Source organism: Oryx dammah, unplaced genomic scaffold (genome assembly GCF_014754425.2).
Source record: "Oryx dammah isolate SB20612 unplaced genomic scaffold, SCBI_Odam_1.1 HiC_scaffold_8, whole genome shotgun sequence".
NCBI lineage: Eukaryota > Metazoa > Chordata > Mammalia > Artiodactyla > Bovidae > Oryx > Oryx dammah.
Window position 1 is genome coordinate 16,943,568 of NW_024070192.1, and position 23,082 is coordinate 16,966,649.

General features: G+C 37.7%; 1 protein-coding gene across 3 annotated transcripts in view; it reads left to right on the forward strand.

Moving 5' to 3' along the window:
- Positions 1-23,082, forward strand: part of NSF (N-ethylmaleimide sensitive factor, vesicle fusing ATPase) — a 149,238-nt gene that overhangs the window by 24,873 nt on the left and 101,283 nt on the right. For all 3 annotated transcript variants that reach the window (XM_040245078.1, XM_040245080.1, XM_040245079.1), the window contains exons 4-8: positions 4-43; positions 7,097-7,263; positions 10,467-10,574; positions 10,898-10,973; positions 13,433-13,588. In XM_040245078.1, coding sequence (XP_040101012.1) covers positions 4-43; positions 7,097-7,263; positions 10,467-10,574; positions 10,898-10,973; positions 13,433-13,588 — 547 coding nt within the window. The remainder of the gene's footprint in view (positions 1-3; positions 44-7,096; positions 7,264-10,466; positions 10,575-10,897; positions 10,974-13,432; positions 13,589-23,082) is intronic.

Below are 23,082 nucleotides of genomic sequence, written 5' to 3' on the forward strand. Positions count from 1 at the left end.
CAGCGAAAATGGGCTGGACTTTCTATTGGGCAAGAAATAGAAGGTAGGTATATTTTTTAGCTATCTGAGGTTTTCTTTACGATTTTCTCATAGTTATAGAGATCTGTGCAGTTTTCTTTTCATCCATGTTACAGTTAGTTGTATGAGAATGGAAAGTAAGTAGTTACTTACTCCGTCTACTTGTTATATGTCTGAGTATTCCTGGGAAAGGAGCATCCACATATTCATAGCTCACAGAAAAAGTGCAAGGTAAATTTTTGCACAAATTACCTTTAAGAGCACTGTGTAAAAGTGCTGAGGTAGAACAGGAGTGGAGACTGGATAATTAGCCAGAGAAATCTTTCCAGCACTGGAGTTTTGAGCATGATTATGAAGTAGGAGAAAAGCATGACATGATAGTGACAAGGAACAAAGGCTCTTCAGATGAGAAATAAATAAAAGGCACTGGGATGGGAGCAAGCAAACTATAGGCATCGCTTATAAGTGTGTTTGATTGAAAGGTTTTGCCTGAATGGGCGTGCTGCGATTCGTGGGGTCGCAAAGAGTCGGACACGACTGAGCAACTGAACTGAACTGAACTGTATTAAGTGATGAGAGGTGGAGTATGCAGTTAGTGGGCGGCCTGGAAATACATACTGAAATTTTTGGATTTTACGCAAACACACTTAGAGGTCTTGAATAAGCCAATCAAAATCCTACCTTTAGAAAAGAGTTCTAATGTCATTGTGGAGTAAGCAAGGAGTGAGAAGAATACAGGAGTGAAGGACAATTGCTGGGAGGTTATTTGACTTGCCTGGAATTAAGCTGAATAGGACTCTGTGAAATTATGGCTATGGAAAATTTTTTTTAAAGTTGAAGTTACGTTAAAGAGGAATAATTGGTATTACATGGTGATTCCATTTTACTGTATACTGAGATGTATTTTTGAATGTCTTTGTTTAAAAAGATAAATCAGGTTTAGGGTAAGGAGAAGAAAGGGTGGCAGTACTTAAGAAAACTATGGACGTTTTAAAATGTGTTATAAAGTCATCATAGTTCATTAGGGAAGGATATGGAAAGCAATTTATGACTTAAGGAAAAAAAAAAACAAGACTAAGTCAGCTGTGGTTCATAAACCAAAGAGCTAAGTGAAAACTGGCATTCTTTCTTAGTCATTGTGGCAAAGTTGAGGAAATGAAGTGTGAGTCACTTTTAAGACCTAAAAAAATTCATATTATGGAAAGGTTACAAAAACAATACAGAGATATCTTCTAAAAGATACCATTTGACTCTCATCTGTACAATAGTTAATCTTAATATTCTGCCTTCCTCTTTCTCCTCTCATTTTGTAATTAATTGCTTCCTTTTTTTTTTTCAAATTTTAAGTCTTTTTTTTGTGGAAGAGGCAACTTTTTAAAAGTTGAGATATAATTGACATATTACATTATATTAGTTTAAGTATGCATGCGTGCTAAGTCACTTCAGTCATGTCCGACTCCATGCAACCCTATGGACTGTAGCCCGCCAGGCTCCTCTGTCCATGGGGATTCACTAGGCAAGAATACTGGAGTGGGTTGCCATGCCCTCCTCCAGGATTTACATGCTATTCTTCCACAAATGACCCCATATTTGTTTTAGTCTCAGCTCTACAATAAATCTCGTAAATGATCATGATCAGCCCTTTTTTTTTTTCAATTTTATTGTATTTTATTTATTTAACCCAGTGTATCCAAAAGAGTAAGATTTCAACATGCAATCAAGATTGAGATATCTTACATTCTTTACATAGTAAATCTTTAAAACTTAATGTGTATTTTACACTTACAATGTATCTCAATTTAGACTAGTCACATTTCAAATGCTCAGCAGCCACTAACGACTAATGACTATTATATATTGGATGGCACAGGTCTAGAGTATGACCATGGGAATAAGTGGTATGATAGAGAGACCAAGGTGTTGAAAGAAGGGTCGCCTATGTGAATACTGGAATCACTAAGAATGTTTTTTAGTCACTAAAAAGCACATATTAGACTTAGATGAAATGAGTTGGAGAGCTAAGATATACAGTGAAGTGAAAATTAATTTCTATTATATGTATGGATAATACCATTTATTTAAAAATACATAAATTACAAAAGAAGACTATTAACGAAAGAGTCGTGCTAACTTAGTAGTTACCTCTGGAGAACGGAGTAGAAATAGGATGGAGTGGGTGTGAAGGGGGACTTTCACGTCTTTTTGTTCTTCTGGATCATTTGAATATCTCACAATGAGGTTTTCATGTACTTGTTGCTTAATAATTTTTAAGAGTTAATATTAATACCATTGATGTAGTTATCTACTTGACTTGGTTCCCTCTCTCCCTCCTTTCACCTGCCTTTTCCTCAGTTTCAAGTATCATGAGTTATTCTGAGAATAGAAGCTGAATGGCTTACTGGCCTTTTTTTTTTTTTTTAATTAGCAGGAGTGTATGTGTTTCAGATTGTTATATTTGATGCTGTAAAGCACCTTGTTAAGATTTCCATTTCTGCTTTAGGTTGCTTGGGGCCTCAGATGACCAAATCCTTAAATCTCAAGATGAACATGATTAAGACAGAGAATAAGCTATGAGATTCCATTGCGTGTCTTGTTTATCAGTGTTCATTTCTGGTACTAAGTTTCCTTAATTAAATGTGTAGCTCTGGAGTGCTGTAGCAGACTTAAAGCAGCCTGCTGTGATCTCCTTGTTTAGATTAATCTTCTTAAGGGCAAGGACTGAATCTTTGTACCCCTGGTGCCTGTATTAATTAATAGAAAATAGGTACTCAATAAATGTTCTTTCAAAAATATTTATTTGGCTGTGCTGGGGCTTAGTTGCTGCACATAGGATCTTTAATCTTCATTGGGGCAAGCAGGATCTTTAGTTATGGCATGTGAACTCTTTAAGTTCCAGCATGTGGGATCTAGTTCCCTGCTGCTGCTGCTAAGTTGCTTCAGTTGTATCCAACTCTGTGCGACCCCATAGACGGCAGCCCAACAGGCTCCGCCGTCCCTGGGATTCTCCAGGCAAAAACACTGGAGTGGGTTGCCATTTCCTTCTCCAATATGATCAGCCCTTTTAAAGACGCTTACTCCTTGGAAGAAAAGTTATGATCAACCTAGATAGCATATTGAAAAGCAGAGACATTACTTTGCCGACTAAGGTCCGTCTAGTCAAGGCTATGGTTTTTCCTATGGTCATGTATGGATGTGAGAGTTGGACTGTGAAGAAGGCTGAGCACCAAAGAATTGATGCTTTTGAACTGTGGTGTTGGAGAAGACTCTTGAGAGTCCCTTGGACTGCAAGGAGATCCAACAAGTCCATTCTGAAGGAGATCAGTCCTGGGTGTTCATTGGAAGGAATGATGCTAAAGCTGAAACTCCAGTACTTTGGCCACCTCATGTAAAGAGTTGACTCATTGGAAAAGACTCTGATGCTGGAAGGGATTGGGGGCAGGAGGAGAAGGGGATGACAGAGGATGAGATGGCTAGATGGCATCACGGACTCAGTGGACATGAGTCTGAGTGAATTCCGGGAGTTTGTGATGGACAGGGAGGCCTGGCGTGCTGCGATTCATGGGATTGCAAAGAGTTGGACACGACTAAGTGACTGAACTGAAACTTGCCTCACAGAAATACCTGAGGAGTTCTGTTTTGTTTTGTTCTGTTTTGTTTTTAAAGATTCTCAGGCCCCTCCCTTGGGGAGTCTTAATTCATGAATCTGTGTTTTTAACAATCACCCTTAAGTAGTTGTTATCAGTCACATTTTTGGGAACATTGACATAAGCGATTCCCTTAACTGTCACCTCCTCACCTGAAAGCATAGCGCGAAGCTGACACAGTGGAGGAGGTCAGCCCCAAAGGGAAGTAGGTTGGTGTGTGAAGCCAGAGTTCCCTGTTTGCAGACACTGTCAGAGATAAAAATGAACACTTGTTAAATCTAATGAGAAGACCGATGTGTATGAGGCTTAGGTTTCTAATTTCCTTAAACTTACTTTTCTAAATATGAGTGTTCTTAACTTTTAATGCAGATAAATTCTGTTGTGAAAAAGAAAATTCAAGATGAAATGAAAAAAATGTGTTTTGTGGCCTTAAATTGTGTTTAAAGCATTCTCCTGCTACCAGAAATGCTTACCTTGAATGTAAAATCAGTTCTTTAAAAAGGCAAATCAAACAGACCTAATTGGCAGAATTATAAAACTTAAGTGTTCAGATGGAACTAAGGTGGAGTAAGCTTGAGGTAAGGAAGGGTTTGGGGGCCTGATTGTTGTCATGATGTAGCATAAAGGTACAAAGCTTTTTCAGTGTAAGTAGCTGCTGCTGCTGCTAAGTCGCTTCAGTCATATCTGACTCTGTGAGACCCCATAGATGGCAGTCCACCAGGCTCCTCCATCCCTGGGATTCTCCAGGCAAGAACACTGGAGTGGGTTGCCATTTCCTTCTCCAGTGCATGAAAGTGAAAAGTGAAAGTGAAGTTGCTCAGTTGTGTCAGACTCTTAGTGACCCCATGGACTGCAGCCCACCAGGCTCCTCCGCCCATGGGATTTTCCAGGCAGGAGTACTGGAGTGGGGTGCCATTGGCTTCTCCGAGTGTAAGTTGAGGTGTAGGCAAAGAGAGAATAGGAAGTTTGGTATGAAGGGGAGTGTTTATTCAAAGATTCTAAAACAGGAGTTCTGTCTGTAAGGAGAATTTTTTAGTCAGGTCAGTGATTTTAGTTCTCAAATTGAATCTTCTAGAGGAATCATTTAGTTTTCTCTCTGGAAGTACCATGTTTTAAGTATTGCAGACTGATGTTCAGTTAACACATGTTTTTTTGAACCTGTCTTTGTAATGCCTGGTCAAAGCACTGGCTATAATTTTTTGTTTATAAATTAATCTTTGATGTTAAATTACTATTGGTCATAAAATAAACCATTCTTAACCTTTTGGCCCTTTGCTGCTTGTTGAAACCCTCAGGGCATCTGTCCCTTTGGGGGCTGATGATGGCGCTGACCATGGTGCTGCCTGTGAAACTGTCCATGGTACTGCCGTAGCATTTGAAATGGTAACAACTTGGTCTTTTCTATTTAGGAACATTGACCTTAAATTAAGATGCATTTGAAAACTATAGTTGGTATTGATGATATGTTAATAACATATTCAAATTTATTGGTATAAGAATGGTTCACACACTTGTATATATCCATGCATAATATGCATATACACACACATGATGATGCTATGAAATTGTTTTGGAGTCTTTAATGCACAAAATTGTGTTATACTGTGCAGCCCTTTCTGAATTATAGTTTTTTCACTCAATATTATGTTTTAATGGACCATTCATCTTTATTAAATATATATCAGATTTTAATTTTAAGTGCTAACACATTATTCTACATTATGACCATGCCACATTTTATTCCTCATTTCCTGACTGATAAGCATTTTTAAAATGTTTGACTATTAGAAATAATGCTGCAATGAACCTTGCTGTAACTTTCTTTTTAGACACATGTTCAAGAGCCTTCTGGGGACAGACCCCTGGAAATGAGATTGTCAGTCAACTTATTTATTTTCCATTAATAATTCATCCTATAAATACTTCATTATATGGAGAAACAACTAAGCTCTCTTATGAAAATCACTCAGAATGTAATCTGTACTTCCTAGGAAGTACCCAAAAAGAACACAACATGCAGAAGTGGAGGCCAGAGAGTATTCTGAAACTCTCAGCTGAGATTTGAGCTTATCTTTGATCTTCAGCAAATTTTCCAACCCTCCATCCTGGCTTTCTTTGTTATTTTGCTTTTGAAAACATATATCAAATATGTGTGTCCCCTTTATGATAGCAGACCAAAATACAAAAATATGATTAATCAAGCAATTTCATTCAAAGGATTTACAAAAAATCCTTGTATGTAACTCAAGACTAGACTCAGCTAGTCAGTAAGAAATAAGTTGAGAACAGAAATTGGGCATGAAAGGACCATAAAGATTCATCTAGTCCAGTCTTATTTTATAGGTGTGACAAATCAAGGCACAGAAAGTCAGGTGATTTATAGATTAGTCTGTTTACTAATAGATTGAAACACAGTTTCCAGAGTCCCTTTGCGTTGCCTCTTCTGTTACTATGGAAAGTATAGGTGTTTTGCTGTTGCTGTTTCATTTAAACAGTTCATGAATATATTAAGCATCCTGCTGACACTGTAGTTTGTTTGCTGTGCTCAGTCATGTCCGACTCTTTGCAACCCCATGGACTGTAGCCCACCAGGCTTCTCTGTCCTTGAAATTTCCCAGGCAAAAATACTGGAGTGGGTTGCCATTTTCTCCTCCGTGGGATTTTCCCGACCAGGGATTGAACCCGCGTCTCTGGCATCTTCTGCATTGGCAGGCAGATTCGTTACCGCTGAGTCACCTGGGAAGCCCACAGACACTATTAGATGCTGTTGATACAGAAATGAGCTAAAGGTCTGGTCTTTGTCCTGTTATGCTTGTAGAACTTCCTGAGGTTCCCTGAAGTCATAGGTGCTCAGTAAATATTTTTGTAGTATTAAAAAAAGAAATGTCAAAGTCTTGAATTGCTCTGGAGCAAACCCCTCTAGGAAACGTTTTTTTCTCAAAGGTTTTTTTGGTTTTGTTTTGGTTTTTGTTTTGGTCCTACACTCTTAATTTGCTAAAGCAAGAGAGTCCGCACACCTCTGACCTTAGCTCTCTCTTGTGTCAAGCAAAAGTCTCGTTTGGAAACAGCATGGTATGCCATCTCCACCAGGACTTCCCATTCTGTCACTTCATCCTCTGCTTAATGAGAAGGAGGAAGATCGAGAGGCTATATGGGGACAGCTGTAATTTCCCCAGAACAGTCAGGTGAGGGGTAAAAGTACAGGAGATTGCTGTTCAGTATGTTCCAATTAAGTCAGGGGGAAGAACATCTCTAGTGGTTGTTATTATGTTTAAAAAATATCTGTGCCTTATGTATCCCTCCAATGAACGTCATGAAAAATCCCCCTTTGGTCACATTCTAATTCGTTTATGTGAAACTTTTAGTTACTTGAAGCACAGCAAGGATTTGGTATCTCTGTGATTTTAAAAAATGCTCCTTTTTTTCCTCCCTAGTGTCCTTATATACCTTTGACAAAGCCAAGCAGTGTATTGGCACAATGACCATCGAGATTGATTTCCTGCAGAAAAAAAGTATTGACTCCAACCCATATGATACTGACAAGATGGCCGCAGAATTTATTCAGCAGTTCAACAACCAGGCATTCTCCGTGGGTCAACAGGTAGTTTTAAACTTTCTTTCATTTAGAGGCATTCTAATCTCTGTACTTGTCCAAAATTAATTGTTTTTTAAAAGCTAAGAGGAGCTTTGCGTATGAACAGCTATATCTAAGCTGAGTGATAAAAAGTGAGGGAAATATATTTGCTGAACCTCTAGCAGACTGTTTAGAAAAATTATAAAATTAGGTTACAGTGTCATATATAAGGACAGCAGCTTTTCCTTCTGTAAATTTGAGAACACTGTAGACGTGTATATCAAATTTCTTTTCTTGTCATGGGACATTTGTCTGGGGAAGTCTTTCTGTTTTCCTGATGTATTTCTGTAGAAAAGTAATTCTTTTTTGGTTATGAGCTTCTTTGAGAATCTTAAGAAAATTATATGTAAATATATATTCAGTTTTTTATGGAGCTTTTGAAGCCCAGATTTTCTCTTCTTAAAAATAATATTGCATATAAAGATGAGAGGCATATATACAATGGAATATTACTGAGCCATAAAAAAGTGAAACAATGCCATTTGTAGCAACATTGATGAACCTGGAGATTATCATACTGACTGAGTGAAGTGAATCAGATAGAGAAAAACATATCCTGTGATGTCACTCATATATGGAATTTAATTTTAAAAAAGAAGTGAACTTATATACAAAACAGAAATGACTTACAGCTGTTGAAAACAAACTTACGATTACCTAAAGGGAAACATTGGGGGAGCGATAAATCAGAAGCTTGGAGTGAACACACACACAGACACACACACACAGACACAGACACACACACACAACTATATTTAAAATAGATAACCAGCACAGACCTACTGTATAGCACAGGGAACTCTACCCAATATTTTGTAATAATCAATATGAGAAAAGAATCTAAAATAAAATGAATATGTGTATAATTGAATCACTTGGCTGTACACCTGAAGCTAACACAACAGGGTAAGTCAACTATAGTCCACTAGAATAAAAGAAAAAAATGATACTGTTTATATTGTTCTCCTCTTTGGACTTTAATTAGTACATTGTTTGGTCTCCTAAGAAGAAATTCTGTGTTTTTTTTTTTTAATGGTAAGGTCAAAAGAGCAGAGATTGTTTATGTAGAGAAACAAATAATAATTTATGAACTCACACATTTTTTAGGTAAAATTTTTTTTAATTTAAAATTTAAAAATTTTTTTAATTTAAAGTTTAAAAATTTTTAAAAATTTAAAATTAAAAAAATTTTTACCTAAAAAATGTGTGAGTTCATAAATTATTATTTGTTTCCCTACATAAATAATCTCTGCTCTTTTGACCTTACCATTCCATTTATCTCTTTTTTCTGTGACTTTTCTGAATCATTAACTCCTTCCTCCTCCCATAACTCTATAGCAGCTGTTCTCAAACTATGGCCTTGAGGCCCTTTCATGGGGTTTGTGAGGTCAAATCTAATATCAAAACATGTTTTAAAAAGGATGTTATGTTCCCATTTCGTCTTATTCTCTCACAAGTGGAGTTGTGCCTAGTACACTGCCTGCTGAGGCAAACGTGAATGCCCAGTGGTCTTCCATTAAGCAAGAAATTAGAGATTTGCAGAAATGCCACAGTGCCACTCTTCCCACTTATGTTTTATACCTTGGGAAATTGAAATATTTTAAAATAAATTATAACTATGCTATTTATGTTAATATATAATGTACTTAATTATTGTTTTTTTAAAAAAATTAATAAAGTTCCTTGTTCTAATTTCTAATACAGTGAATATCAACAGACGACAATCCATATAAACAAAATTTGGGGGTTTAGGAATATAAAAGGATTCTGAGGCCAAAAAATTTGAAAATTCCAGCTTTATAGTGTTCTGATCTCTTATGAGTTACATAGACTGTCCTCGTGTCTCTCCTGTGGGAAGGCCTGTAAAATGGGAGAAATGGCAGAAGGAGGGACCTGTGGAAATGGGTGGAGTGTATTATCTGGAAAGGCGAGACTCTTAAGGATTTGGTTAACCCGTATATCATAATATCAGACTTTCACAATTGAAAACTTGAGTTACTGATAGACAGGAAAAGGACACAGAACACATATTATTGTTTTTAAGAGTACTGGAATTGGAATGAACCTCAGAGGTTATCTTGTCTAACCTCCTCATTTTGCACATGAGGAATTTTATTTAGGTCCAGAGACGACCTGTGAGCTGCTCTGTGTAGCTGAGGCAAGAACCTGCTAGTCAGTTAATCCATTCATTAACAAATACTTATTGAACACCTAGTATGAGTTCAGTAAATACTGTTTTAGGCCCTGTAGATCTCTGCTGAATAAAACAGACACAGTTCCTCCCTTTGTAGAGCTTCCTTTCTAGTTGGGAAAGACAGAAAATAAGAAAGAAATGCCATATACTGTTAATGTCAGTCAAATGGGATGATGCACTGGAGATCGGCTGGGCTGCTACTTGGAATTAGATGGACTGAGGAGGCTCCCCAGGGTGATAGGTAGCTGAGAATTTGTTGACTTACCTGCCCATTGCTTTTTGGGCTTCACCATAGTCTTTCTGGATTCCTACGCTTTCTGATAGTTGTGCTCAAATTGCCTAACTAAAACTTCATTGTTTTTACCATCTCTTTTAGCTTTTGTATTTTAATGGAAAATGCCTTGCTATTTGTAATGATTTAAAACCCAGTGACATGCAAACGTCTACAAACCCATGAAAGAAAATCCTCCATAATACAGAGAAGAAATAAATATCTTAAATCATTCTTCTTAGTATTTATTCCCATCCTTGGTAATTAGTAGTGGCAGGATTGACAGTCAGCCTTGTTTATTGTATTTTTGTTGTACCCCGGTATCTCGAAGAGGGCCTAGGTTGTAGAAGGCACTTAATAAATATTTGGTGAGTGAATGAGCAAACCATGATGTTAGAGGCACACAACCAAGGCTTGCATCCTGGCACTGTCATTTGCTGTTACTCTAGGTCCCATTTAACTCCTCTGTTTTGCAGGAGAATTACTGAGTATTAATTACAGAACATCCTGTAATGTTTGTTTGGCACACAGCAGCTACTCAATAAATGTTAGTTCCTTTGTTATATGGATAGTTTGCCTTGTGGAGAAGAGTGATATACAAGAGAAAGCTGCTTGCCTGCATTTGAAAAACATTGGCGATGATGTGAAAATCAAACCATTATATCATACAGTGATTTTTTTTTTTTCCCCGTCTTTTCTACATAGCTTGTATTTAGCTTCAATGAAAAGCTTTTTGGCTTACTGGTCAAAGACATTGAAGCCATGGATCCTAGTATTCTCAAGGGAGAGCCTGCAACTGGTAAAAGACAGAAGGTATGTTTTGTTTCTGATAATCTGTCTGATGTGCATTGTACAAATTAATATACTTTTCCCAGCCATTCTCTCCCTCAGTGATTTCTTTTATATTATGTACTCTTTTAAGATAGTAGGGAAAAATTGCCTTTAAAGCCAGCAGTTATTAAAATACAGTATAAAACAGACTTATGTGAAGATCTAATAGTGATTTGAAATAGCTGATCATTTGAAAAATTTGCATTGCTCATGGAGACTTCATTTCTCTTTTGTTTTTCACCTTGCTTTGAGAAATCCAGAAATCTGCTATAAGACTAACTACTAATTATTGTCTTTCTTTATAGATTGAAATAGGGCTGGTTGTTGGAAACAGTCAGGTTGCATTTGAAAAAGCAGAAAATTCATCACTCAATCTTATCGGTAAGATTTACAGTTTTTAGAAGATTCTGAGTAAAGTGGGACCATCTGTTAATAATGGGTTTCCCTGGTGGCTCAGACAGTAAAGAACCTGCAGTGCGGGAGACCTGGATTTGATCCCTGGGTTGGGAAGATCCCCTGGAGGAGGGCATGACAACCCACTCTAGTGTCCTTGCCTGGAGAATCCCCACGGACAGAGGAACCTGGTGGGCTGCAGTCCACGGGGTTGCAGAGAGTCGGACACGACCGAGCAACTAAACACAGCACATCTGTTAACAATACGTGACTCAACTGCAGTGATTAAACAGGGAGGGAGAATAGAGACACTTGCCTTGAAAAGGCTTATCACAGAATCATGGAGTGTTTCCTATCTTTCGGATGTACTGATGTCGAAAAAATTTAAAACCTTCACTAGATCAGTTTTGTCCAATAGAAATATAATGTGAGCCATGTATGTCATTTTAAATTTCCTAGTAACCTCACTAAAAATAAAGGAAAAGATACAGATAAAAATTAATTTTTAATAAATATGTGCAGGCTGACAGAAGACTCATGAAAAATATTTCAGAAAGTTCCTGTACACCCTTAACCAGCTTCCTGTGATGGTACCTCTTATAGTACACTTTCCCAAAACTAGATTAACATGTTTCCATTGCTGCTAACTAAACTAGAGACTTTATTTGTATTTCATCAGTTTTTTCATTATGTCCTTTTTCTGTTCCAGGACCTAACTCGGAATTCCATGTTGCACATAGTGGTTTAGTCTCCATAGTCTTCTCCAGTCTCTGACAGTTCCTCACACTTTCATTGTCTTTTCATGACCATGAGAGCTGGTCATGTATTTTGTAGAATGTCCCCCAGCTGGTTGTGTGTTAAATGTGATACTAGCATTATTTCCATTAGTGACTGAGTTAAACGATCAATGTACAGGTAAAGGAAGTCTTTCCAGCAGAGTCATAGTTCACTCCTACTCTTATACGTTAACCCCACTTGTATTATATTAAAATAATGCAGATTGGGCTCTAAAAATAGTGAGTCATCAGCATAATAATGCTATTAACTGTATTTACCTATGTTGATGTCTATCCCAATACAAGGTAGAGGATTTTCAGTGGTTACACACTATTATATCCAAAGTCATTTAAATTTGAATGTGTGTCCTTTTATCCAGAGCCATAAATTATCATTCCTCTTTTATTGTTTTTCAACTGTAAAATATTTATTTCATGACATATGAATAAGCACTCAAAAACAGCTCACTCTGAAATTTAAAATATTTGATTATATCTTCATACTGTTTTATAGTTTGTTCTTTTTGCTTAACATATTTCAAGCATCTTAATAAATATACTTCTACAATATTGTTTTTAATGACTAATATATTGTTTTCTGGCTTCCCTGGTGGCTAAAGAGTCCACCTACCGAGTTCGATCATAATTAGGATATATCATAATCTCCTGTTGTTGATCCAATATGTTTCTGGAGTGATTTCTTTGTATATTGTATGGTATATTATCCCAAGAGAGTTGCATGACTTTTGTACAATGGAGGTAATTTCTATGTGATTAATAGTGTCCCCCCCACCACTCCGCCATTGGAAAGTAAAATTGTATAATTTGGCCACAAGAGGGCAGTAGAGTTTAAGAAAAGTATTTTTGGTTACTTCGTAAAAAGTGTTAAGTCCACAAAACTAACCATCAATTAACATCTAGGGTAAACTTTTTCTAATGTGACCTGTTATTCCCTAATTAAAAGAAAAGTATAGTACTTTCTTTTTTTGGTTTATGTGGACTGTACTAAGGCACTTTTATTCTTTGTGTTTGAGAGAGTTAATGTGGTTCTCTTGAGTTACTTTAGGGGGCACTATGACATTTAAGTTAGATAATTTTCTTTGTGAAAGAATTTGAAAACATGAATTTTGAAATCGTCCAAGACTTTAGGATAATTTTAGATTGTTGTGCAAATGAAGAAAAAGCAAATAAGACATTAAACTTCATACATCTTTTCAGGCTGAAGAGTTAAATTCCTGATTATATACTTAATTTAGATAAGTATATGTATTTTTAAATATTGCTTTAGGAGCCTTGAGGGACTGCTAGATTTCAGTTGCATGTCTGGCAACTAGTGTTTTCTTCATCAGATATGCACATGGTGTTTCTTCTAATCAACCAACTTAGTTAACTTGGTTAGGAGTTAGAGGTAGATAAGACCAAGCTTCATGGATTGACTACAGCATGAGCTGAGCCAGTCATTTTGAAAGTGTTTTGCTGACCCCAAATGGGGACCAGACAAACTAGCGAATATAACAAAACTCATCCTTCTTAAAAAAATCAGCCAAGAAGGTGTTTTCATGTTTGATAGCTTTTCTTTATTCACTGAGGATACCCAGGGAGTTCTGACTGTCTTTTTACACTTAGTGATGAAGTTCTTCTCTCACATTTGATTATCTTTGTTTGAAATAGGCAAAGCTAAAACCAAGGAAAATCGCCAGTCTATCATCAATCCTGACTGGAACTTTGAGAAAATGGGAATAGGAGGTCTGGACAAGGAGTTTTCAGATATTTTTCGACGAGCATTTGCTTCCAGAGTATTTCCTCCAGAGATTGTTGAACAGATGGGTGAGTTTTAAAAAGGAAAATTGGATAAAATCTTGTATTGTTTTAAAAAAATGGATGTGATAAAATCTGTTTTCAGTAATGTTTTGAAATTATTTTTCAGGCCTGACAAACTGTTTCTGTTTTCTTCCTCTTTTAAAAAAGCTTAAAAAAACTTTTAAAGTTCTAGGATTTTTAAAACTACATTTTAATTTTATGGGAAAATCATAAAAATAATTGTGATTGCTTGATTTATTTATCCAAGTATGTTTCTCTATAGGACATATTTAGAAATTTCATTATATTTATATATTTATGAATTTTTAACAGGGCCTATTTAGAAATGTCATCTGACTCTAAAGATTCACTAAAGGTCAGATTTACCGTGCCGAATAGTCATTATCTATTAGACAATGGATACTGTTCTAATATTAGCTGTTGCCTTTTTTTAAATTGTATTACCCAGTTAATACATCTTCATACTTGGTAAATGGATACTTGGCATGTTTTAAATTTATGCAAAAGGACAAATGCAGAATATACATAGGAATTTCCACATTGCATACAAAGAAATGCACTAGTCATTTATCACTTTTTTCTTGAAGGTCTATTTAATTTATCCGTGTGTGAAATGGCTTTATTTGCCCTGGTGGAAATGCTGTCATGACTGTTTTCATATGCATATCATACGTTGGATTGGAATGTTAGCTACAGAATATCTGAGGAAGGAATTTATACCATAACAGCTTCTGGCAGACTATTCGTGTTAAAAACCGTATCCAAAAAAACTGAAGGAATACAAATATATTACTCCCTTCACCTCCATCATTCTTTATCTTTAAATTGCTACTGGGAGATAAAAGTATATTCATCATGGTGGGGCTAAGAACTACTTTCTAGGCACTAAGTGCTTGGTTCTATTAACCTCCTATTGTTGGTAGCCTTTTGGCCTAGTCGCTCACTCTGATAAGTTACACACAGCACACACCTGTTCACTGGCTAAAGGTCGAGTTTGAAATTGGATTAAGAGAAAATGACAGAGACCCTCATCACCTGAGTTTTATACACCTTGAAATGGCAATAAGATACTTTTTTTATCTGAAAGACACAAAGGCCAAGTCCATAAAAAAACAGAATTTTAATTTGGAAAATAGTTAAAAATGTGATCGTTCACTACCTTGGTAAGGTGTATTTTGAGGCACAATGAATCCATAAAACTTTAAAATAAAGACATGGAAATATTGCTTGAGTATGTTTGAGGTATAAGCAGAGATTAAAGGATGATTCCACATGTTCTAAGTTATTCTTGTGCAATATCTTTTTACTCATTTTCAAGCCTGAGCCCCATACAGACAGTATGATGATTGTGTCTTTGAACATGTAAACTCCGCCTGGTGGCTCAGTGGTAAAGAATCTGCCTGCCATGCAGCAGACGTGGGTTCGGTTCCTGGGTTGGGAAGGTCCCCTGGAGAAAGGAATGGCAACCCACTCCAGTATTCATGCCTGGGAAAGTCCATGGACAGGGGAGCCTGGACGGCTACAGTACATGGGGTCACAAGAGTCAGATATGAAAAAAAAAAAAAAGAGTCAGATATGACTTAGCGAGTAAACCACTACCCCTCTACAGCCAACAAGTAGAAAAATAGCTGCTTCTATAAGTTATATCTTTTAACTATACTAAAATATTTTCTCATGGTTTAAAAGCTTACGAGGGTGGATTCATGTCAATGTATGGCAAAACCAATACAGAATTGTAAAGTAAAATAAAAAATAAATTAAAAAAAAGAAAAAGCTTACGAGGGTTCAGATACTAGTATCCTGTTTGTGCATTGTCCAAACCTTGCTCATTAGGGCCTCTCTCTGAGGTTGAAAGAACAACCTATAAAGAAGTAAACCCATTTCTGTTGGTTTGTGACTCTGTCAGCTCTTGAAGAGTTTGAAATTAAATCAAAACAGATTTGGAATTTCTGAGCGACTTTAATCTGTTTCTGCTGTCCATATTGAAACTAGTTGAACTGTACAGTATGCTTTTTGTTGTTAACATGCTTTTTGACCAAGGACCTTGAATTTCAGGTTTGTTTGTTAGTACTAGTACCCATTACATTTTTTATGGATTTATTTTTCTAATATTTTTACTGATTTACTTAGGCATAAATGAGTTCTTTTAAAAAAGTAATACTTCTGTATGGCTTTTTGTTATCAAGAAGCATGTGTTGTCAATTTGACTTAAAAGAATAAATTGGGGTGGGAGGGAGGCTGAAGAGGGAGGGGATATATGTATATATATATAGCTGATTTGCACTGTTATATAGCAGAAACTAACAACATTGTAAAACAATTATGTTCCATTTTAAAGATAAATGTAAAAACAGGGTGGGGGGAAGGCAGTAAGTCTTAAGGTACCTTGGTTTTTGAGCTGAACTGAAAGGCTTTTTTTTTCTTTTTTCTGAATGAAGACTCTTGGTGTCCTTATGCTGCTTTTTTAACGGTGAAATGGCTGAGAAAGAATTCTCTTGCTGTGGATGTATCATTCCTTATTTTCCTATAGAGACTTCTTTTCTCATTTGAATTTTGGAGGAATTACGTAGTAGAAAAATTTCATTGCCTTCTGAGTACAATGTGGTTACAAAGTTCTCATTAGGCTTTGATAAAGGCATATAGAAAGTACAAATTGCTACATTTAATTTAACACTACATGCATCTTTTTTATGTATATATCCTGTGTTCTTTTACCCTGCCAAGTGGGAACAGAATTGGCTGATTTTTTTTCCTTCATTCTTTGTTAACTAAATAGTTAACCTGGATGGGATCTCACTGAACATGGATATGATTGGTTAAATCAATTCAAATGAAGAAAAAAAATAGGGATTAGAAAAGAATAATTAATGTAGGTTATGAGACTATTTTGTTTTATTTAAACAGGGAACATTTTTATTTTGGCTTGAGACCAAATCATTGTCTTTACCATGGAATCTAGAGTTATATCTACTTTGTAAGCAGGAATCTTAACTAAATGGATCTTCTCGCCTATATATCAAGGTTTCAAGTTCACAAAGTGATAAATTTAGAATTCTCCTCTGTCATTGTGTTTATGAGACTGATAATGATGCTTCTAGGCAATATAGTTCTTTCCTCTTGCCTGTAAAACTTCATGTTGCTTTTCAAAATTGCATATATAGTTTAGATACATACAGAATTTTGCTGATGAGATACAGAGAAAATTAACCAGAAGCAGACAATTATGCAGAAAAAAATAGGGATCAGATAATAATGTAATAAACATGAAATAAGGGTCCCAGAGTTTCCCATACATTAGTTTTTCTCTTGAAATACTTTCAAGTATGTAGTATACACCTTCTTGTTTTTGTTATAGTATTTTAAGAGATAATCCTTTAAAATTTTTATCTATTCATTTTTGGCTATGCTAAATCTTCATGGGCTTTTCTCCTGAAGTGAGTGGGGGCCACTCTCAGGCGGTGCGTGGGCTTCTCATTTCAGTGGCTTCTCTTGTTGCTGAGCACGGGCTCTAGGGTGTATAGGCTTCACTGGTTGCAGCTCCTGGGCTCTAGAGTGCAGGCTTAATAGCTGTGGCACATGGGCTTAGTTGTTTCAGGGTGTATGGGATCTTCCCAGATCAGGGATCCAGTTCACATCTCCTGCATTTGCAGGTGGATTCTTTACTGGTGAACCACCAGGGAAGCCCCTGTTAAAATTTTTTTTTAATATATAGAATTAAAGTCAAGGAAGGTCTTTAAGGGGAAAAGAGGTCATGTACAACCAGCCCCACAGAGAATGGAAGAAAGGTCATATGTAGAATTAGGAAAAGGGGTTCCTTTGGGGGAATGTACTTTGACTTCTGTTGTTCTTTTCTGAATCATTATAACTATTTACTTTTTCCTTGTCTGGAGCAGTTGGACTCACCCCAAAACCCACATGGGGCTGTTCTTCCTTGAAAGCATATGAAAGCATTAGCAAGGAAAACTAGACCTGAAGTTTGCACTTAGCGGGTACCCAACAGCCTCTTAGTTAGAATGTCCTCCAGCGCCTACAGTGATAGCCATTTAGTTAGGAAAGACCTTAAATCCTTACTCTGTGGGATAATAGAAGTACCTTTTGGGTCCCAGGATAGAAACCTCGGCATCAGAAACCGGCCTCGTTAAGTGAAGGTGAATAAACGCCGTGGCCCTTGCGTACACTGAGGTGTCAGTGGAATGCCCTTGTGCTCCTGTTCAGCCCTTCAGCACGCTTATTGCCTGGTGTGCAGTTGTGTGAAGAGTGCTTTGGACAAAGGATCACCTCCATTCTCATAATAGCTCTTTGGTGGGAAAAGATAGTTTGTACCAAGAAACTTCCTTTTTTGGCATCCCTGGCAGTTACCTCTATGCCATAAATGTCAGAGCAAAAACAGCTTTTTTTTTTCAAAGAACAGTGAAATAATTGTTAAAGAATTACTGTCTCTTACTATAATTTTAGGCCTAAGCTCACATGCATCAAGCAAAGTAGCTTTGGCAGAAGTTATCTGTTTCAGAGCTGGAAGGAAAAGAGTGTAGTGACTTAAAGGCCTCAAGCCTCATCCTGTCCTTGGGTGGACCTATACCTTGTAATTGGGCTTCCCAAGTGGCTCAGTGGTAAAAGAAATCCGCCTGCCAATGCAGGAGACCGTGGAGACACAGGGTGGATCCCTGGGTCGGGAAGAGCCCCTGGAATAGAAAATGGCACCCCACTCCACTATTCTTGCCTGGAAAATCCCATGGACAGAGGAGCCTGGTGGACTACGGTGCATGTGTTCACAGAGTTGGACACAACTGAGAACCAGCACTATAGTGATGGAAATGCAGACCACCCCGTGGGGAGTAAAGCCAGTAGTTAGCATCCTGAACCCCCTTTCTTTGAAACTGACGCTGTGTTCTTTCTTGTCCCCCTTTCTCTGCCTCCATCTCTAAGTCCGTTTTCAGTCTGTATTTTTAAGGTCTCTTGAAATTCTAGAGGAAAGCAACTCATTTCTGATATCACCAGTGAAACTGTAGTTACTCTACCAAGTCAGTTGCCGAGAAGATAAGGAGCCTTTCAATCACATGCAGACATCTTTCACATGCTAAAAACAGTGCAAATAAAATACAGTGGAAGAAAGGGTGCTGAGGTTTTGTCCATGCCATATTTGGGAGAGAGGGAGTTTTTGCTAAGATTAACATAAACACTGACACTCTTAAAATGCATTTTCACACCCCCACACATGAGGAGAGATTGCAATTTAAATGGGGGTTAAGACATCTTGCCGAACTCTAGGGCTCTGTAAAAGGAACCCTAAGGCTAAAGAGCTTATCTGAAATTTGAAAAAAAAAAAAAAAATGAAGCTTTCTGACATTCATCTTTTCCTTGTATTAGTCATAACTTGCTTTTCAGCTATATTTTAGGTTTTGAATGCCAACCTGACATCTGTTCAAGTCTGCCTGTAATTTATTAGGAAAGGAAAAGAAAGCAATTGCTCACTAGTTAGAGATGCAAAACTCACCCCTTCTGCTTTTCCACGGAGTACTTATAGATGATACTTGAATATGAAGAATGTGATAATTTACTAATTCTAACTTCAGGTTGGGGAATTTATCTTTTATTTTTTTAATTAGAAGAAGAAAATGGCCTTATGACCGTGTGATTTTCAGAAACTGTAGAGCACGATATAAAGATAAAACCGATGCCCTAAGAAAATATTATGGGTGCCTTTTTATATGCTGAAACTTTTAGCCTAAAGTTAAATTTTCATTGGTTTTAATTTTTTAAGTTAAACTTATTTATGTTTGAATATAAATGTTATAGTTATGCTTTTATCTCCGAGTCGAATTATATGTAAATTCAGTTGGCATTTTTAATTTATAAATAGACTTTTAGAATGATTTCTTTCTTTGAAGGAGGCAGAACTATTTATAGAATCACCAGTGGATTTTATTTGCTGGAAACTCTAATTGAGTTACTTACAAATCAACAGTCACTATGAAGTTGAAGTCTAAAGTTTTTACCTAAATGTCCACCAGTGAGGAAATGATTAAATAAATTAGGCTGCATCCTTCCCAACCTACTGTGGCACACAGTGAAACAAATCTTAAAATGATATAGCTGTAAATGTACAGATATGTTTTAATCATTAAACATAATAAAGTACATGCTGTTAGAAAAGTCAATATGCACTCACATTAAATTGAAGGAAAAAAAAAGATTGCTTGCTTCCATGGAAGGGCAGTGAGGATGGGACATAAAGAGAGATGTTTGTTCTTTCACTGTGTACCTCTTGTCTGAATGTTTAACTATGGTATTTCTGCTTGTGTAATTAAAAACCAAAAAGATGACCACATAGGCTCTGTCTGTCCCATGGCAGCTCCCCTGACGGCACATTAAGGGAGCAGGGGGACAGGGATGTCCCTCTCCCTGGTGAAGTTTCTGTGGAGCAGGAGAGCTCAGAGACAGGCCTGGATCCCAAGAGCTACGATGCCAGCCCCTTACTGAGCATAGGCAGACACACCTGCCCTTTTCTCCTAAAAGACAAAAACAGTTTCTTGATGTGTAACAGACCACTTCCTCCAGTTAATTTTTGCACTATAGAATGGATATACTTTCTGTATTATAGAATGGGGTGCAAGTAGCTTGTATTCCCTCCCAACCGTGAGAACATTTGCACCCGAGACTTGAGAGACTTTAAGCAGCTGTGGAAGCATTAGAGAGGAAGGAGTGGGAGAAGGGATTGGGGAGAGCAGAGTGTCTGCCATGTGAGGAACCATGCTTGAATCCGTTTGGTCTTAAAAACCTTTCCACTCAGGAACCTAATTCATGTGACTCCTAAAGTAAAATGGTTGCTGGTTTGTTTTTTTTCCAATTTTCCTTCTGTATTCAGGTGGTAATGGTGACATTAGCTGATAATTATATAGGGCCAGGCACTGTTCTAAATGCTTTACATCTATTAACTTATTTAACCCTCACAACAACGTTATGGTGTAGGTACTGTATTGTTCTCATTTAATGGAAAAGGTAACTGAGTCTCTAAAGGTTGAGTAACTGGTCCAAGACATATAGCTAGTAAGTGGTGGATTTGAACTCAGACAGTCTGGCCTTCCTCAGCAATCAATGCAAAGAAATAGAGAAAAACAAAAGAATGGAAAAGACTACAGATCTCTTCAAGAAAATTAGAGCTACCAAGGGAACATTTCATGCAAAGATGGGCACAATAAAGGACAGAAGTGGTATGGACCTACCAGAAGCAGAAGATATTAAGAAGAGGTGGCAAGAATACACAGAAGAACTATACAGAAAAGATCTTCATGACCCAGATAACCACAGTGGTGTGATCACTCACCTAGAACCAGACATCCTGGAATGCGAAGTCAAGTGGGCCTTAGGAAGCATCACTACAAACAAAACTAGTGGAGGTGATGGAATTCCAGTTGAGCTGTTTCAAATCCTGAAAGATGATGCTGTGAAAGTGCTGAACTCAATATGTCAACAAATTTGGAAAACTCAGCAGTGGCCACAGGACTGGAAGAGGTCAGTTTTCATTCCAATCCCAAAGAAAGGCAATGCCAAAGAATGCTCAAACTACCGCACAATTGCACTCATCTCACACGCTAGTAAAGTAATGCTCAAAATTCTCCAAGCCAGGCTTCAGCAATATGCGAACCATGAACTTCAAGATATTCAAGCTGGATTTAGAAAAGGCAGAGGAACCAGAGATCAAATTGCCAACATCCACTGGATCATGGAAAAAGCAAGAGAGTTCCAGAAAAACATCTGTTTCTGCCTTATTGACTACACGAAAGTCTTTGACTGTGGATCACAACAAACTGTGGAAAATTCTGAAAGAGATGGGAATACCAGACCACCTGACCCATCTCCTGAGAAACCTATATGCAGGTCAGGAAGCAACAGTTAGAACTGGACATGGAACAGCAGACTGGTTCCAAATAGGGAAAGGAGTACATCAAGGCTGTATATTGTCACCCTGCTTATTTAACTTAATATGCAGAGTACATCATTAGAAACGCTGGGCTGGAGGAAGCACCAGCTGGAATCAGGATTGCCGGGAGAAATATCAATAACCTCAGATATGCAGATGACACCACCCTTATGGCAGAAAGCGAAGAACTAAAGAGCCTCTTGAAGAAAGTGAAAGAGTGTAAAAGTTGTCTTAAAACTCAACATTCAGAAAACTAAGATCATGGCATTTGGTCCCATCACTTCATGGCAAATAGATGGGGAAACAATGGAAACAGAGACTTTATTTTGGGGGCTTCAAAGTCACTGCAGATGGTGACTGCAGCCATGAATTAAAAGATGTTTGCTCCTTGGAGGAAAAGCTATGACCAACCTAGACAACATGTTAAAAAGCAGAGACATTACTTTGCCAACAAAGGTCCATCTAGTCAAGGCTATGATTTTTCCAGTATTCATGTATGAATGTGAGAGTTGGACTACAAAGAAAGCTGAGCACCGAAAGGATTGATGCTCTTGAACTGTGGTGTTGGAGAAGACTCTTGAGAGTCCCTTGGACTGCAAGGAGATCCAACCAGTCCATCCTAAAGGAAATCAGTCCTGAATATTCATTGGAAGGACTGATGCTAAAGCTGAAACTCCAATACTTTGGCCATCTAATGTGAAGAACTGACTCATTGGGAAAGACCCTGATGCTGGGAAAGATTGAAGGCAGGAGGAAAAGGGGACGACAGAGGATGAGATGGTTGGATGGCATCACTGACTCAGTGGACATGACTTTGAACAAGCTCTGGGAGTTGGTGATGGACAGGGAAGCCTGGCATGCTTCAGTCCATGGGGTTACAAAGAGTCGGACATGACTGAGCGACTGAACTGAAATGACTGAGTCTGGCCTGAGTGCATGTCATTAACCGTTATGTTGTTCTTTTCTCATGAAAGCCTATAATGTAAAACCATTAAAATGGGCTTCTCAGCCTCACTTCTAGGGGACCTCTGAGGTGACCTTCAAGGGAGCTGAGGCCATAGGTTTTTCAGCTGTGGCACCGCTGACATTTTGAGCTGGATAATTATTTGTCCTGAAGTGCTGGCTGTCCTGTGCATTGTGAGATTTTCAGCAGCATCTCTGGCCTCTACCGGCTAGAAGCCAAGTAGCGCTGTCCCTCTCAAACCTAGTGGTGATAACCGGAAATATCTCAAGACATTGTCAGATGTCCCCTGGGGGCAAAGTCATCCTTGGTTGAGAACCACTGATCTAGTACATCCCCTGGCTCCTTCTCCTTACAGGTGCAGAAATTATGTCCCAAGGTCACTAACAGGTCATCGGTGGAACTAGTACTAGAAATTGGGTCTCTGGTCCAGGAACCAGGGGGGAAAAAAGAGGAAAGGAAATGACTCACTGAGTTCATACAACTAATAACTGGCAGCGTTGCGACTGGGAATCAGGATGCCTGGCTTCAGAGTCTGTATTCCGAGTTGCCTCTCCGGATATTGAGGAGATGAAACTAAGAGTCAAGTAGTCAATAAAGCCTTGAATTTTATGTCAG